The following is a 16,380-nucleotide window of genomic DNA, read 5'->3' on the forward strand; positions in this document are numbered from 1 at the left end:
AAAACTGGAGGAAGTGAAGTGTTTTAGATATCTGGGAGTGGATCTGGCAGCGGATGGAACCATGGAAGCGGAAGTGGATCATAGGGTGGGGGAGGGGGCGAAAATTCTGGGGGCCTTGAAGAATGTGTGGAAGTCGAGAACATTATCTCGGAAAGCAAAAATGGGTATGTTTGAAGGAATAGTGGTTCAAACAATGTTGTATGGTTGCGAGGCGTGGGCTATGGATAGAGTTGTGCGCAGGAGGATGGATGTGCTGGAAATGAGATGTTTGAGGACGTGTGGTGTGAGGTGGTTTGATCGAGTGAGTAACGTAAGGGTAAGAGAGATGTGTGGAAATAAAAAGAGCGTGGTTGAGAGAGCAGAAGAGGGTGTTTTGAAGTGGTTTGGGCACATGGAGAGAATGAGTGAGGAAAGATTGACCAAGAGGATATATGTGTCAGAGGTGGAGGGAACGAGGAGAAGAGGGAGACCAAATTGGAGGTGGAAAGATGGAGTGAAAAAGATTTTGTGTGATCGGGGCCTGAACATGCAGGAGGGTGAAAGGAGGGCAAGGAATAGAGTGAATTGGAGCGATGTGGTATACCGGGGTTGACGTGCTGTCAGTGGATTGAATCAAGGCATGTGAAGCGTCTGGGGAAAACCATGGAAAGCTGTGTAGGTATGTATATTTGCGTGTGTGGACGTATGTATATACATGTGTATGGGGGGGGGGGGGGGTTGGGCCATTTCTTTCGTCTGTTTCCTTGCGCTACCTCGCAAACGCGGGAGACAGCGACAAAGTATAAAAAAAAAAAAAAAAAATATATATATATATATATATATATATATGTAATGTGAAATTTGTCCATGTTTGTTACTAACTGCGATACGTTCTTTTTTTTCCCCCTCCTCCAGGCATCGGCATTGACTCGTTGACCAATGGCGTCAAGCTGGTCAAGCAGACTGGCAAGGTCAAGTGTCTGCGAGATAAGATCGAGGCGCAGCGCCAGGAGCTGGGCTTCGACAGGGAACTGCAGGTCCACTGTGGCATCGCCCACACCCGCTGGGCCACTCACGGCGTCCCCTCAGACATCAACTCCCATCCTCAGCGTTCCAACGAGGATAATGAGTTCCTCGTCGTCCACAACGGTAGGTGTCGTTGGTCGTAGTCGAAAGTCAGTGATAGGTGTCGTCAGTCGCAGTTGAGCACACAACATATATTGTTTGGCTACGAACTCCATTGTACAAGTTAAATAAATGTACAGAATTGTAAAAAAGAGGAATCATGTATAAAGAAAATTTATAGATTCAGAGCTTCAATGCAACACCTTAGGGCAGGGAGCTATCAATAATGGTTTGCTTAATAAGGACAAGTCCAGCCAGAAGTATTTCTGAAGTTTTTACAATCAAGGTAGTGTAATGCATGTGCACATATCTCCTTCATAGGACCTATATTAGATATATCTCTGCGTGTAATAGAAAGTCACAAGTCATCATTCATCACCAAGTAGAGTAATTTTGCTCCCTTTCGACTTTCCTGGCAGGCATCATTACCAACTACAAGGACGTGAAGCAGTTCCTGGTACGGAAGGGGCACAAGTTCGAGTCTGACACCGACACCGAAGTCATCGCCAAGCTGGTGAAGCATCTGCACACCCTCCACCCCAGCTACTCCTTCAGGGAGCTGGTCGAACAGGTCATCCAGCAGCTGGTGAGTGGGTAACAAACATCATCACCCGCATCTGGATGACTTTTATGTACCTGTGCATGACAGTCGTATGTAGGGTTGGATATCATTTGGCAGGACCTGAAATTAAAAGCAAAAAAGAAGAAATGATAGTAATTCAGTCACTGACTGATGTTTATGAGTAGCGAATGGTTTTCTTGTGCTGAATGTGTGATAGGATGATGGCAGACATGTTCGTTCGTTACTCTTACCCATGCTAAGAAGTAAGCGGAGTTCATCTGTAGGATGATTTTCTGGAAACCGGCCGTGAAGGAAGGGACGGCACATGTCAAAAAAAGTCATGAACAAGTCATCGCGGTACACACCTTGTACAGGTAGGTAGGTAAGACCTAAAATCAAAACAAGGACGTCTACAAAACCATCAAGAAGCCAGCATAGATACGCGGACATACGACGTGCCATACATGCACAGGCTACGTAACATGTGATTTATGTGGTTGATTTGCCGTTTGCACTCAGGAAGTCACGCATTACTGGCACCATAGGCATAGTCGTTGATGAATTGACACTAGTAAAACAAAAAGTACCGTAGAGTACATTCAAACAGTAAACTTCCGAAGTTGCATAACTGGGTACCGACTAGGTAGCCAGCGGGGAAATTCAGATTCATTGAGCAAATATCTCTGGAATGTACTCGATCAGCCTAGGTATTAAAAACTATGAAGGCTGGCGGGTGATGGCATTGAATAACCAGTCTGATAACTTTTTGGGGCAAAGGCTTGTACACGAGAGTTGTGCGGGTAGACATGAATGTCAAATACTGATGTGAGGTACGAAGTAAATTATGAATGTGCCAGTGTGCACAGCGAAGTGACTACCCTGGTCGTTCAGTAACTTTGGTGGAAATCCCTCTCCATCATGTGGATACTGAAATATTTGCCAGGTCGTGCTTTATTTAAACGACACCAGGCCATCTGTCATGTGGAACCCACTTAGTCTATACGCCAGGTCTTGTGTTGAGTACCAAGACTACTGTTTATTGGTTCGTCAAAATTAGGTAACATATCAGTTATCTAAATTGCCATTTTATTCCAGTTTCTCGTTGTTTCAGTGGAAGGAAGTAAAGAATCATTCCAGTAAGTGTTTTAATTTTTTCATCGAATCCACAGGTCTAATGTTGAAGTGAAGAATAAGCGCCAATAATTTGTCTCAAAAAGAGGACTGTGTTGTCCGCTTGGCTTCGTGGGCCATTGCAAAATGCACACCACGTCCCATCATGATGCATATAATAGTCGAACTAATGCAGTTTTCTAATACCTCTGTGTTTTCTTTTTTATGATACTGTATCACAGAAGAGGGAAAATAAGAAAGTAAAGTATAACGATCCACAGGTTCGATTTTTTTTAGCAATGGTCATGGGTTGTGGTATTTGTTTGTGGGGCAGCCAAAGGTGTGCATGACGAGTTTCCATGTGTGTGCATTCATATTGTCAGATTGGATGAAAGATGAGAGCATTAAAAGCCTGACTTCCGGGGAAGAAAAACAAATGAATGAAGTTGTATGGCTTGTTTGTACCAGATCCCTGCCACGATATTGTGTATAAACGTCGTTTTAGTGAAGCCATTGACCGAACGATGTTCATTGAACCATGTTTGTTTATGTATTTATAGCTATACGAAGAATCCTTGTCGCTTACCTCTTGAGATTATTTATTTGTCGTCAGTGCAAACGTTGCATTTGTTGAAGGAGTTCATGTTTGACATGCAGAATGAATGCTGTAGTTTTTAAATGCCTTAAAATAACATCTGCGAAGTACATGGTAACGATACTCGGCCGGGCTGGGAGGCTGCCGTTGGAGAACCGGTTGTGAAAATAGCCCCGCCTACCTTATTTGAACTTCTCTTTGAGGTGAAGACTTCACTCTTGAGAGAGAGAGAGAGAGAGAGAGAGAGAGAGAGAGAGAGAGAGAGAGAGAGAGAGAGAGAGAGAGAGAGAGAGAGAGAGAGATTCGCGTCTTCAGGTGTTTTTTTTTTACTGCGAAGCAACAGAAAATTTAATGAATGCTCACACAATTAAACACAGACATCCATATTTGTAATCACTTCAATAGTCATGAATGAGAGATATATAGACATTAGTAATATGAGCGACCATACCACTAATTCCTGTTGAACAGTTTCCCAAGTAATCAAGCCAACGAAATGTGTAAAGCGGATGATCAGCATGTAATCATTTTCCTGCAATAGGTTGAACTTGGCTGACATATATAATGACAGGGTACCTAACCAGATCACCTTACTTGTGTGTGGATACCGGCTCTCGGCTGAAACTAAACCCGAGTGAAAATGTGAAAGTGAAATCTGCAGAGGTGGTTGGGGGATGGGGGCGCCACTAGAGGCTTGTACGAGACACACTGGCTGTGGTTGGGGTGTGTGGGCGTGGCGGTCTACTAGGAACTTGGAATTGACATGTGGGAGTGGGTTGTGGCTACCTGGGGATCACTTGAGGCTAGCGTCTGTTTGTTATTAGATATAATCGCTATAAACAGGCGGTCATTAAGCTGGGATTCGTACCATACGAGAAAACAAAGATTATGTTACACGCTTATCGTACCATAGGATAGAACGATGTGTAAGAATTGTGTTGAAGTCTTGCGGGAGACAGATGGGCAGGTAATGGGTGGGCATTTGAGAATGACAGAGGCTCGTGGGAGACTGGCAAATGTTGGAGTGGGCGTCGGGGAAACACTGGAGGCTCATGGGAGACTGACTGGCGGGAATCTGGTACAGTGGCGTCAGTGATTTCCTCCGTTGCCACTGACAACCGACCGGCAGCTGATGTGGCTCACTGGGTCCCGCCTGGATACACTGAACGAGGCCATGCGATTCTTTAGATGAACATTTATCTATCCATAATCATATGACAGTTCAATACCTTCAAATTTGTTAAAAGAAATTTGAATAGGCCTCATTAACAAAATACTTAACTGTGAGATGGATGTAGTTTTCTTTTTTTGGTCATGGGAAATTTAGTTTAATTAGGGGAATATGTTATCAAACCAAGGGGATAGTTTCGTAAACGTGATCTTATTCTGGAATCAAGACTTCATATGGGGGGAGGGGGGAGTCAAGGTGCTGGTTACCAATCATCATCGGGACACAGCCCCTTTGTCAACACGGATTTGCCTCCCCACCACCTCCTCTATCGCATACATCCCAGATGTGCCTCCCTCTCTCACACCCCAGCCTTGCCTTCCGTTACTGTCCCCCTCTCACACACCAGCCGTGCCCCCAAATTACTGACCCTCTCTCACACCCCATCCTTGCCTCCCCAGCTACTATCCCTCTCCCACACACCAGCCGTGCCCCCCAATTACTGACCCTCTCGCACACCCCATCCATGCTTCCACAGTGGCCACTCTCTCACCAAGCCATTCATCCCCAGTGGATCAGACGATTTAGATCGATGTAATTATAGGTGTTTGAAGAGCTGTGCCTGCAACAACTAACCTAAGACCACGGTTTGTTGAGGAGCTCAAAAGTCAGATGAATATATTTTTGGTAGATAATCGGTAGTTCTCAGATAATCCCTGATGGATTGTTAGAATAGTGAGGCACTTATAAGTAGAATAGTGAGTCTACGTGCAAAGCCTACGTGGTGTTGTGGTGAATGTTGCGGACTGTGATCATTCACGGGTCGGCCGGAGGTCACATTGGTCGGTTTACAGGCAGCCCAGCTGTTCATCCTCCTGCATGGAACTGGTCGATAAAATAGGTACCTGGCTTATGATATATATATATATATATATATATATATATATATATATATATATATATATATATATATATATATGTATATATATATATAATTCTAGAAGATAGCTGTTATTGTAAAGGAAATTTGTTCATTGTTATTTATTACTGTAAAGCCAATAAATAATATTTAATTTTTCTTGTACGTTGCTTTTTTTTAAAAGTAATTATGAAAATGAAACACTTGCGACTCAGTACAATCCTGTACAGTAAGGAGTGACCTAACAGTATGTTTCACCACAGAATGACATTTTAAATACCCTCGTTACAATTGCAGGAGGGAGCCTTTGCTTTGGCATTCAAGAGCAAGCACTTCCCAGGTGAATTAGTGGTCACTCGTCGAGGTTCCCCTCTCTTGGTCGGAATTAAGACAAAGGAAAAGTTGGCTAGTGACCACATTCCCGTCCTTTACAGCAAAGGTAAGTACTTGAGAGGAATGGATGGGTTGCTTTTTAATTAGACTCCCTATGTGTTGACCTCGCTTCAAGTTACGGTGTATTATCTTATGTCACAGTGAACAATATGTATGAACCTCCTTAGTAGATAAATTGTAGACATTCATTAGAGTATATAGCGTAGCTACATCATAAAGATAAACCAGTGTTACATATTAATTATGTATTCATACAATAAAACTTTACAAAACTGGATCTAAGTGGTATGAAATTTGCTGGAACAGGCCTTTGAAAATCACCCCTTTCATGATTTATGACATGGATGTTAGCAGTGAAATAAGAACATAATAGCTTTGTTGAAACAGTGCATGGTGTTGAAACAGTCATATCTCAATGGGAAGATGGATGACAATAATCCACCAGAGTACCATATTGGTCCTCATTTAGCTTTATGTTGGTCTCAGTTTACTGGAATGCTTTATGACGTTGATTATGCATTTTTGCCATCAAGGACACCATTACGATGTATCTGTACAAATACCTGTGCCGTTGTTTTAAGGCTGTTAATGACTCTTACAAATTTAGTCTATACCAAACCTGACTTTTTCATTACTTTTAATACCTAATGGAAGTTTCAAAAAGCTGCGTAAAATGAGATTAGCATCAGATCTCTTAATTGCCAATAATGATTTTACAGTAATATAAAATAATCAAGATTAAAAATCAGACGAGATTTGAACTGATAATTGTGAAATCACTATCTTGATGTACCGTAGCTTATCATGAATATCCATGATTCACAGCACAGTAATAAAACTATCTTTAATTAAGCATTTACTTACTGTATACATTATGTTTTTACTGTGTTAATATTATTCACGTGGTTGATACTCTACACCATAAGTGTGTTGGACTGTTTGTTCGTAGATAAATGAGTTTATAATTAAATACAATACTTGAATACCGTATTGGATGGATTGACTGATTATATACAGTATCTTAAGTATTAACACATTCAGTAATGCAAAACTGTATAGTAATTCAGCAGCATAAAGGTAGTATTTCTGGTATATATTTAGTAAAAAAAAAAGGATAAGTTGAAAGAGGGAATCGCATTATTGAATTATTGAATCGCATTGTTGAATCATTTCTGTATTCTTGTGTTTTGTCATTGTTACATTTACTGAGGATGGGGGAATCTGTGAGTAGAGATTGTTGATGTGTGCGGTAGAGGTAAGCTTTTCATTTCTGCATAGGGGTTGTTAGTTAGTATAGAGTGATTTGGATGGGAAGGATTTTAGTGTGTTGCAAAGAAATGAATGCCGAGCATATTGAGGAGTCATTTCTATATCCTTATGAGGATCCTGCAGCACTCAGTAAGTTGGCCACATCCACTAGTCAGGACCATAGGTGATAAAGTGTTGTGATTTTTGCATGTTTTCATATGCAGAAAGTACAGGGGAACTGAGTGGTAAGTGCTCAAAATCTTTACGATAGTTACATTGTGGGCGTGAATGGTCGTGGGATGTGTTGAAATGGTGTTCGTAGTGATGGGTAACGTCCAGAGTGTGGACTGGAGGATGAAACTTGTATTTGTCATGGGAGTGTAGTTTTTGATGGGTGTATGTCTAGATGTGTGTTATGTGACTTGTAACATGTGTAACCGAGCAGTGATAATCTGTGTACAGTATTTAGATCTGATTGAAGATTTACATTGGTGTTCATTATATTTCCTGGTGTTTTACTGGTGTTACTTGACACTGTCATTTTATATCCTGACTACATAGCGAAGTGTGAAGAATGTTTAGGCAGTTGTTTTGTTAATTGAACTGTTGTATTAGATTAGAATAAGATTTTCTTTGTCACAATTATATTAGTGGTAGTGTAGTAATTTTTATCATGTAGAGTTCATCATATCTATTTGATTCTGAATTTTTCTAATGTGCTTGTGATATACTGTATATTAAGCCTGGTGATGGGTCTCTTTGACTTATATGATGCATTGTTTATGCCATGGTCAAACTATCATGTTTAACCAGTTTCAAAGAAATTCCAGACTTTATTGTAAATGGAATTTAAGTTCAGCTTACTTATCATCTAATACAGTACCACTTAAAGAGGAAATGAGATGTTCATTCAAAACACATATTATCATAACTTTTACAAAACACTTCTGTACATTCAGCAGTAATTGTTTGTACCCCAATGATTATTGTGTGTTGTGATGACAGCACAGCCTACACAGTATCATTTGATGGAAGTCACTTCAGAGGATTTGCCCATCTTAATTTCTTGTCAGGTTAACATAGATCACTGATGTAGATTTCCAAAATACTTTGATTTAATTCATATCTCAACATGAGTGATTAGCACAAGACCATAGTTTTATGTATATGGCTGAATAATTAGCTTTGATATGTCTGTGCCAAAGTAGTATAATTCATAAGAATATCTTGAAAGTATTAGATAGAATGTACAGAAGACTCAGTTTTGTTGTTCATTATCTGCATGCATTTTTCATACTTGAATGAAGTTAAGTATCTGCTAAATAGAAATCTTTGAATCTGGAATATTAACACGAGAAAGTGTCCTCTAACTCTTGATATCATTTTTGGCTTACTAAGATGGGTGCGAGTTCGGAGGAAGGCCACTGGGTGCAAGAGATAGAGGCAAGTGAGGAATGATACACTAACTTAGAAATTTTAACTGCATGACATCTTTAGCACATATGTTTTGATGTAATAGTTTTCTTTTGCTTATTGCTTTCACTAATATTGCTTTGCTCTATACATTAATGAGGTGTCTAAAGCCTTTACACAGATGTAGCTGAAGGTTGGGAATGTGTATCCCGTAGTGATACTTGCTTTAGCATTAATAGTACCACTTACACATCTGCATGACAAAGAGTGCAATCCATCCTACCACTGACTTACACTATGTCTGTACCTCTTAACCTCATGTTAGTAAATCTTTTCTTATTTTCTTTCTTCTCATATCTTTTTTAAAATTCTCCATCAATACTGGTTTACTTTCTGTTCACTATTTCTAATCAAGATTGATTAATATAGGTAGTCTTGAAGCACTAATCTCTATACATTTTCCAAAGTAGAGTGTTGATAAAAGCATATTGTATGATGATGTATAAGAAAAGTAAGCTGATATTCTTTGAAAAGATTCCCCCTCACATGTAACAAATGCAGACAAAGACCTTGATGTAACTGCATACCTTTGTGTGTGGGCATGCTTAAGATTAACCGCCCAATTTTTTGACCTTGTTATCTAGTTGTTTTTGATAGATCATTTGGTAGATATTAGAAGCCTTGGTATACAGTACTTGTATTGTGCTTCATGCATAGGCAGACTAACTTGTCGGTCCTAATTGCGAAATGTATCTTAGATGTTTTCTTGAAGGTTTTATGTGACATGCTTTCTATAACATTGGTGATGGTTTGAATTACTTCATTTTAAGCATTTCACAAAGAATTTCTTCTTTTGCATTGGTGGTTGTTTGGATTACAGTATTTTAACCATTTCACAAGGAAGTGCATCTTCTGCAGTGGTGATGGTTTGAATTTAAGTTTTAGTGGCTTTGGTCTTCCACATTTTTCCTCTGTGTTGGCATTTGCAAAGTTGATAATCCTGGAAGGTTGTGGTATTTTACAGATGAAAGAATTTATGCAACATGGGATAAACTGTAAATATTCTATGTAAATCTGTCCCTTTTTTTTTTTTTTACAACAGGTGTATTTTGTTTGTACTTGTAGTTTTTAGTTTTTATGTTTACCTTTTTTGTCATATTTATTTCTGTAGCATTATGTATTCCTGTAAACCTTAACATGTCGAGTCCATATTTACTTATTGTTATTTACATTAACCCCCTTCTTCTCCTCCGTGTTTGATCCTGCCTGACCTGCCCTCCACACCACGTCCAGATTCACCCGAGAAGGTTGATCTCAAAGGTAGTTAGAGGTTTCTCCTTCCTTTGTGTTTTATCCTTCTGTTACTTTTATTGTACTTGATTTGACATCACTCTTCGTACTATACTGTTCATTTATGCATAACATGTTTTTGACATTAATTTCAAGCATAGGGTACGATCTTCGTAAGACTTTTTCTTCTCTATTTTATTCATAGATATAAGTCTGACATTAATAGGACTTAATGGAAAAACTTAGGAGTTCCTGCTCCTCTGCTTGCATGCAAGGTTTTGGCTGGGGACCCCATTTTTTACAAAATAATTTTCCAAAAATGATGCATGTGTATCACTTGGTCTACCCCATGCAAAAGGGAAAGTAAAGATTAGAAAGTAGACAGATAGAAGTATGATTACTTCATGAGGAAGGCAGGTATATGAGTTTAATTTCATATACTTGAAAAAATAACACAGTAGCATTTCCTCCCATAATTTTTTCATTATGGTCCATAAGTTATTTTAACATGATTAGTACCCCAGTATTAGAAGTGAGCATATGTTGGTAGGTTTGGAGATTACTTGAGCTAGTTATTAGCAAGTCACACATGTAGTTTCCTGTAATTATATTAGATAATGAAAGTTTGGAACTGAAATCTTGTTTAAAGTTAGTTGCTCCACTGGTTATTTCTGTGCATGATTCATTGTATGCATCTTTAATTTAAGCGAAGGGAATGGAGTGATTCTGTAATACATCAATATTATTTCAGAGTAATATCATGGTTGTAGAATATCATGATCCTTGAGACAATGCAGTATAGAGTAAAAGGAATTCAGGATAGTCTGAAATTGTTATTGAAACAACTATGTCTTAAGTGGTGCTTTTAATTGAGTCCAGCTGCACACCTAAGTCAGATTTGCATACCCACAGTTCAATTACACTGTAACATGGCTTATCATTTTACTAATTATGAATATCATTGCAAAGTTTTTAGTCATTACTGTTAGTATTATTTAATTTTATTACAAGGGATTATTTCCAGTTATCTTCATCCTATGTTGTTGTAGATTCTTCATTGCAACCACTTGATTTTTGTTTGTTAGCGGAGATGACTCAGGCAACTGAGGCCCTCATTAATGCTGTATATATATATATATATATATATATATATATATATATATATATATATATATATATATATATATTATCCCTGGGGATAGGGGAGAAAGAATGCTTCCCATGTACTCCCTGCAAGTCGTAGGAGGTGACTAAAAGGGGAGGGAGCAGGTGGCTGGAAATCCTCCCCTCTCTTTTTTTTCTAATTTTCCAAAAGAAGGAACAGAGAAGGGGGCCAGGTGAGGATATTCCCTTAAAGGCCCAGTCCTCTGTTCTTAACGCTACCTTGCTAATGTGGGAAATGATGAATAGTATGAAGGAAAAAAGAGAAAAGTGCAAAAGAGAAAGGTGCAAGAGGCAAAAAGAGGGCAAATGAGAGTTGGGGTGTGAGAGTATCATTAAATTTTAGGGAGAATAAAAAGATGTTTTGGGGGGAGGTAAATAAGGTGTGTAAGACAAGGGAACAAATGGGAACATCAGTGAAGGGGCAGTTGGGGAGGTGATAACAAGTAGTGGTGATGTGAGAAGGAGATGGAGTGAGTATTTTGAAGGTTTGTTGAATGCATTTGATGATAGAGTGGCAGATATAAGGTGTTTTGGTTGAGGTAGTGTGCAAAGTGAGAGGGTTAGGGAGAATGATTTGGTAAACAGAAAAGAGGTAGTAAAAGCTTTGCGGAAGATGAAAGCTGGCAAGTCAGCGGGTTTGGATGGTATTGCAGTGGAATGTATAAAAAAGGCGGGTGACTGTATAGTTGACTGGTTGGTAAGGTTATTTAATGTATGTATGACTCATGGTGAGGTCCCTGAGGACTAGCGGGATGCTTGCATAGTTCCATTGTACAAAGGCAAAGGGGATAAGAGTGAATGCTCAAATTACAAAGGTATAAGTTTGTTGAGTATTCCTGGGAAATTATATGGGAGGGTATTAATTGAGTGGGTGAAGGCATGTACAGAGCATCAGATTGGGGAAGAGCAGTGTGGTTTCAGAAGTGTTAGAGGATGTGTGGATCAGGTGTTTGCTTTGAAGAATGTATGTGAGAAGTACTTAGAAAAGCAAATGGATTTGTATGTAGCATTTATGGATCTGGAGAAGGCAAATGATAGAGTTGATAGAGATGCTCTGTGGAAGGTATTAAGAATATATGGTGTGGGAGGTAAGTTGTCAGAAGCAGAGAAAAGTTTTTATCGAGGATGTAAGGTATGTGTGCGTGTAGGAAGAGAGGAAAGTGATTGGTTCTAAGAGAATGTTAGTTTGCAGCAGGCGTGTGTGATGTCTCCATGGTTGTTTAATTTGTTTATGGATGGGGTTGTTAGTGAGTTAAATGCAAGAGTTTTGGAAAGAGGGGCAAGTATGCAGTCTGTTGTGGATGAAAGAGCTTGGGAAGTGAGTCAGTTGTTGTTTGCTGATGATACAGCGCTGGTGGCCAATTCGGGTGAGAAACTGCAGAAGCTGGTGACTAAGTTTGGTAAAGTGTGTGAAAGAAGAAAGCTGAGAGTAAATGTGAATATGAGCAAGGTTATTGGGTACAATAGGTACCCATTTTTGCTTTTCGAGATAATGTTCTCGACTTCCACACATTCTTCAAGGCCCCCAGAATTTTCGCCCCCTCCCCCACCCTATGATCCACTTCCGCTTCCATGGTTCCATCCGCTGCCAGATCCACTCCCAGATATCTAAAACACTTCACTTCCTCCAGTTTTTCTCCATTCAAACTCACCTCCCAATTGACTTGACCCTCAACCCTACTGTACCTAATAACCTTGCTCTTATTCACATTTACTCTTAACTTTCTTCTTCCACACACTTTACCAAACTCAGTCACCAGCTTCTGCAGTTTCTCACATGAATCAGCCACCAGCGCTGTATCATCAGCGAACAACAACTGACTCACTTCCCAAGCTCTCTCATCCCCAACAGACTTCATACTTGCCCCTCTTTCCAAAACTCTTGCATTTACCTCCCTAACAGCCCCATCCATAAACAAATTAAACAACCATGGAGACATCACACACCCCTGCCGCAAACCTACATTCACTGAGAACCAATCACTTTCCTCTCTTCCTACACGTACACATGCCTTACATCCTCGATAAAAACTTTTCTAAACTGCTTCTAACAACTTTCCTCCCACACCATATATTCTTAATACCTTCCACAGAGCATCTCTATCCACGCTATCCTGAGCCAAGGTACCCATTTTATCGACCAACCCCTAGGGGTGGATAAATAGCTGGATTGACCTTGGGGTAACTTCAGCCACCAGGATTCAAACCCTGGGCATCCCATGAATGCGCCTTAGTCAAGAACGCTAGCCGCTACACCACGGAAGATATATTGTCATCTTTTAAATCTTATTTATATGTTTCCTTTGTATGCTTTTCTCACTATACATCCTTGCATTTTTTCTGTATTTTCCTTGACAGTATGTGAAATTTTCATGGTATGAGTAGTTTTTTCTTACATATAGGACTTATTGAGTAAGATTTTCATTATTATAGAGGCTTCTCACAAGAGTTTTTTTTTTATTCAACATACAGATTTTCAGTTGCTAGTTTTATCCTTGCTTACACTGAATTTCTGATTCTTGTGTATGCAGAAAGGGTGTTTGCATATTGTGTGTTTGTTCCTATTTGTGTATTTTTTTGTATAGATAATTATCCATTTTTTTTTTCGTACTATTCGCCATTTCCCGCATTAGCGAGGTAGCGTTAAGAACAGAGGACTGGGCCTTAGAGTAAATATCCTCACCTAACCCTCTTCTCTGTTCCTTCTTTTGGAAAATTAAAAAAAAACGAGAGGGAAGGATTTCCAGCCCCCCGCTCCCTTCCCTTTTAGTCGCCTTCTACAACACGCAGGGAATTCGTGGGAAGTATTCTTTCTCCCCTATCCCCAGCATTTATCTGAGGTAATTTTTGGATCTTCTTGTATTCCTTTGCCACTCATTCTTCAACTTGAATATACTTCATCTTCATTCCATATGTTACTATTTAACATTGTCTTTCTACTCTCACTTGCCTAACAGTTCTTAACTTTTCCAGGTTCGTTATGGAGCTCATCATCACCGTTCTACCCTCTTTTAATCATTCTTCTTTTGCATTTAAACCCTGTGTTTTTACCCTCTGGCAGATTATATAGTCATGTCTATTTCAACTCCCATTTCCTTGATGGCCTCCTTCTTGACTTTATTGTCAGTCTCAACACCTTATGAAACATGATTTTTTTCTTGTGAGCGTGGTTGTATTTGCTTCCCATATTCCTTGACCATAGTTGTTATGCTCATCTGGCTCACACTTATGTCATTCAGCTTTGTTCCACAAGTACTGCTGTGCTCACCATTTCTTTTACTTTGGCCATAACTGCTTTCCTTCACCATTTTCCTCATCTCCTGCATCTTTCATTCTTGTCACTGCAAACTGGTAATCATGATCTATCACCTTTCCTGATCTGTCTACATCCTCATCTATTCCGATGATATTTTGCCATTTTTATTATCTTTGTCACATCTCAATACCAGTATAGTTTTGTGTGTGTGTGTGTACTGTGATGCAACTTTTTAACTTATTTCATAATACAGTATCTCCATATACATTCTCATCACTTTGATTCATCTCCCTTTCTTTGTTCTCTCTTTCATTACAGGCAGAGTTGTTATTAACCTTTTCTTATGCAACTTGTTACCTTTTTCAGGTACCATCTTTGTTGCCCTTTGTTGGATGGTCATTATCAGAACTAGGATTAGGGTTCTTCAAGTGTGGTGACTAGACTTGAAAAGCATACTCCCATCTTAGGTCTAGCATGTGATGATATTTTACTGAAAATTTCCTTATTACATATGTGCATGTTTGTGTTTTCATATACATATATATGCTCATGTTGGTTACTGTGTGTATGCGTGTCTGGAGATGAGGTTAGGTATGTTGGCAATGGGATGGATAGCTGGTTTTATACATATTGCTGGTTTTAACATTAATATGTAGTGTCCACAAATATAGACCACCATTCTTCCTTAGACAGAACTTGGCTGTCATATATTGTTTGTGTATTATGCAAGTCTTTATAGACACTAACTAGGCAAAAGAAGGAACATAGACTTGCTGAGTTTAAATTGGTAAAACATTGAATTTGTTTTGTTTGTCACTTAGTTTCTTGTAGAAGAATTTGTTAATGATCCTCCAGAAGATTGTAGGGTTCTCTGATTAGTTCATTGAAAACTTTTATGAGATGAGTCATGTTACACTGTAATGACAGACAGGCAGTTCAGATCTTTGCAACCTTCACCCTTGACATGGAAGGTTTAGAGCATAGTATTCTAAGATACTATAAATTATACAGTGTTTCATTTATTTCAGTAAATTCTTCATTTCATAAATATACATATTTTTTTCTTTTATGAAAATGAGAGAAACCATTGGTATCTATATACTGTACAATTGTACAGTATTAGAAAAATAAAGTACGGGGTACTAAACATTATGAATTGTGGGTCGCTAGACAGTGAAAGTCTTGTTAACTTTCCATTTCTTTTTACCTCTTCTGCAGAACTCTGTCCTGATTCCAGTGTTTACTTCAGCTGATATTTTTGTTCGTTTGATTTTCTACTCTTACTGCAGGCTATCCTGACAGTGATAGATACATATGTTGTTCTTATGATTTTTGCATGATGGTAGTAATGGTGACTATCTCATAATTGTGGAAGGCATTTTTTTGCATGATGAGGTATTTTATGAGTTATTTTGTCACTGACATATGATGGTGTTGGGATCTGATTACAGTATTTGATAAGATGTAGAGATATATGTATATTTGATACCATATTAGACTTTTGTACATGCCTTCAGTATCTGTCATTCATGATTTTTTATTTTGAAATGTTTGAAATCAGTAATTAATTCTAGTTATATTTCTGTAGGTGGTACTTTGCTCAAGGTGTAATGATGTCCATAGCTTCTTTCTTGATTTTAGTGTTACTTCTATGTAACTGGCTGATAGAGGGTGTAGGGATGGTATAGCTTTTATTGGTTGTTTCAACTTGCGTTGTATTCTCCTACATTAATTATTAATATTAATGCTTCACTAGATTCATGAGTGTATTCTTACTAGTCTTGTGACTAACTCATTAACAACATTGCATTATTTGGGGTGTCATGGTAAGCTGTCATTGTGCCATCATCCATATCCCATTTAAATGAAATTCTTGGGCAGTTGTGGATGTTTATAGTAGTTGCAAGGATTATGTGAATTTACTGTCAGAAGGATATATTGAAATGACATTTCTTATAGGTATTATTCTCAAAACATTCCCCTGCTTTGAATATGGGGGAAGAAACGTGTACAGGTCGGATAAGTTAAGGTTTTCTCTTGTGTCTGGTCCTTTGTCCTTGTATTGTCTTCTGTGTCTTCAAGTCCATTTTTTTTTGAGTGTCCCATAATTTTGCCCACACCCATTCCACTTCTACATTGCTTTGTCATCTTGCCTTAG

At 38.8% G+C, this 16,380-nt stretch overlaps 1 protein-coding gene across 9 annotated transcripts in view; it reads left to right on the forward strand.

Annotated features, from left to right (window-relative positions):
• Positions 1-16,380, forward strand: part of LOC139758166 (glutamine--fructose-6-phosphate aminotransferase [isomerizing] 2-like) — a 100,242-nt gene that overhangs the window by 46,976 nt on the left and 36,886 nt on the right. For 5 of the 9 annotated variants that reach the window (XM_071679340.1, XM_071679343.1, XM_071679344.1 and 2 more), the window contains exons 3-6: positions 895-1,128; positions 1,524-1,690; positions 5,756-5,897; positions 9,806-9,832. In XM_071679340.1, the coding sequence (XP_071535441.1) occupies positions 895-1,128; positions 1,524-1,690; positions 5,756-5,897; positions 9,806-9,832 (570 nt within the window). Of the gene's footprint in view, positions 1-894; positions 1,129-1,523; positions 1,691-5,755; positions 5,898-8,497; positions 8,543-9,805; positions 9,833-16,380 lie in introns of all 9 variants that reach the window. The other 4 variants (XM_071679338.1, XM_071679341.1, XM_071679339.1 and 1 more) reach the window with 2 other exon arrangements.

The sequence above is a fragment of the Panulirus ornatus genome, chromosome 29 (assembly GCF_036320965.1).
Source record: "Panulirus ornatus isolate Po-2019 chromosome 29, ASM3632096v1, whole genome shotgun sequence".
In the NCBI taxonomy this organism is placed as follows: Eukaryota; Metazoa; Arthropoda; class Malacostraca; order Decapoda; family Palinuridae; genus Panulirus; species Panulirus ornatus.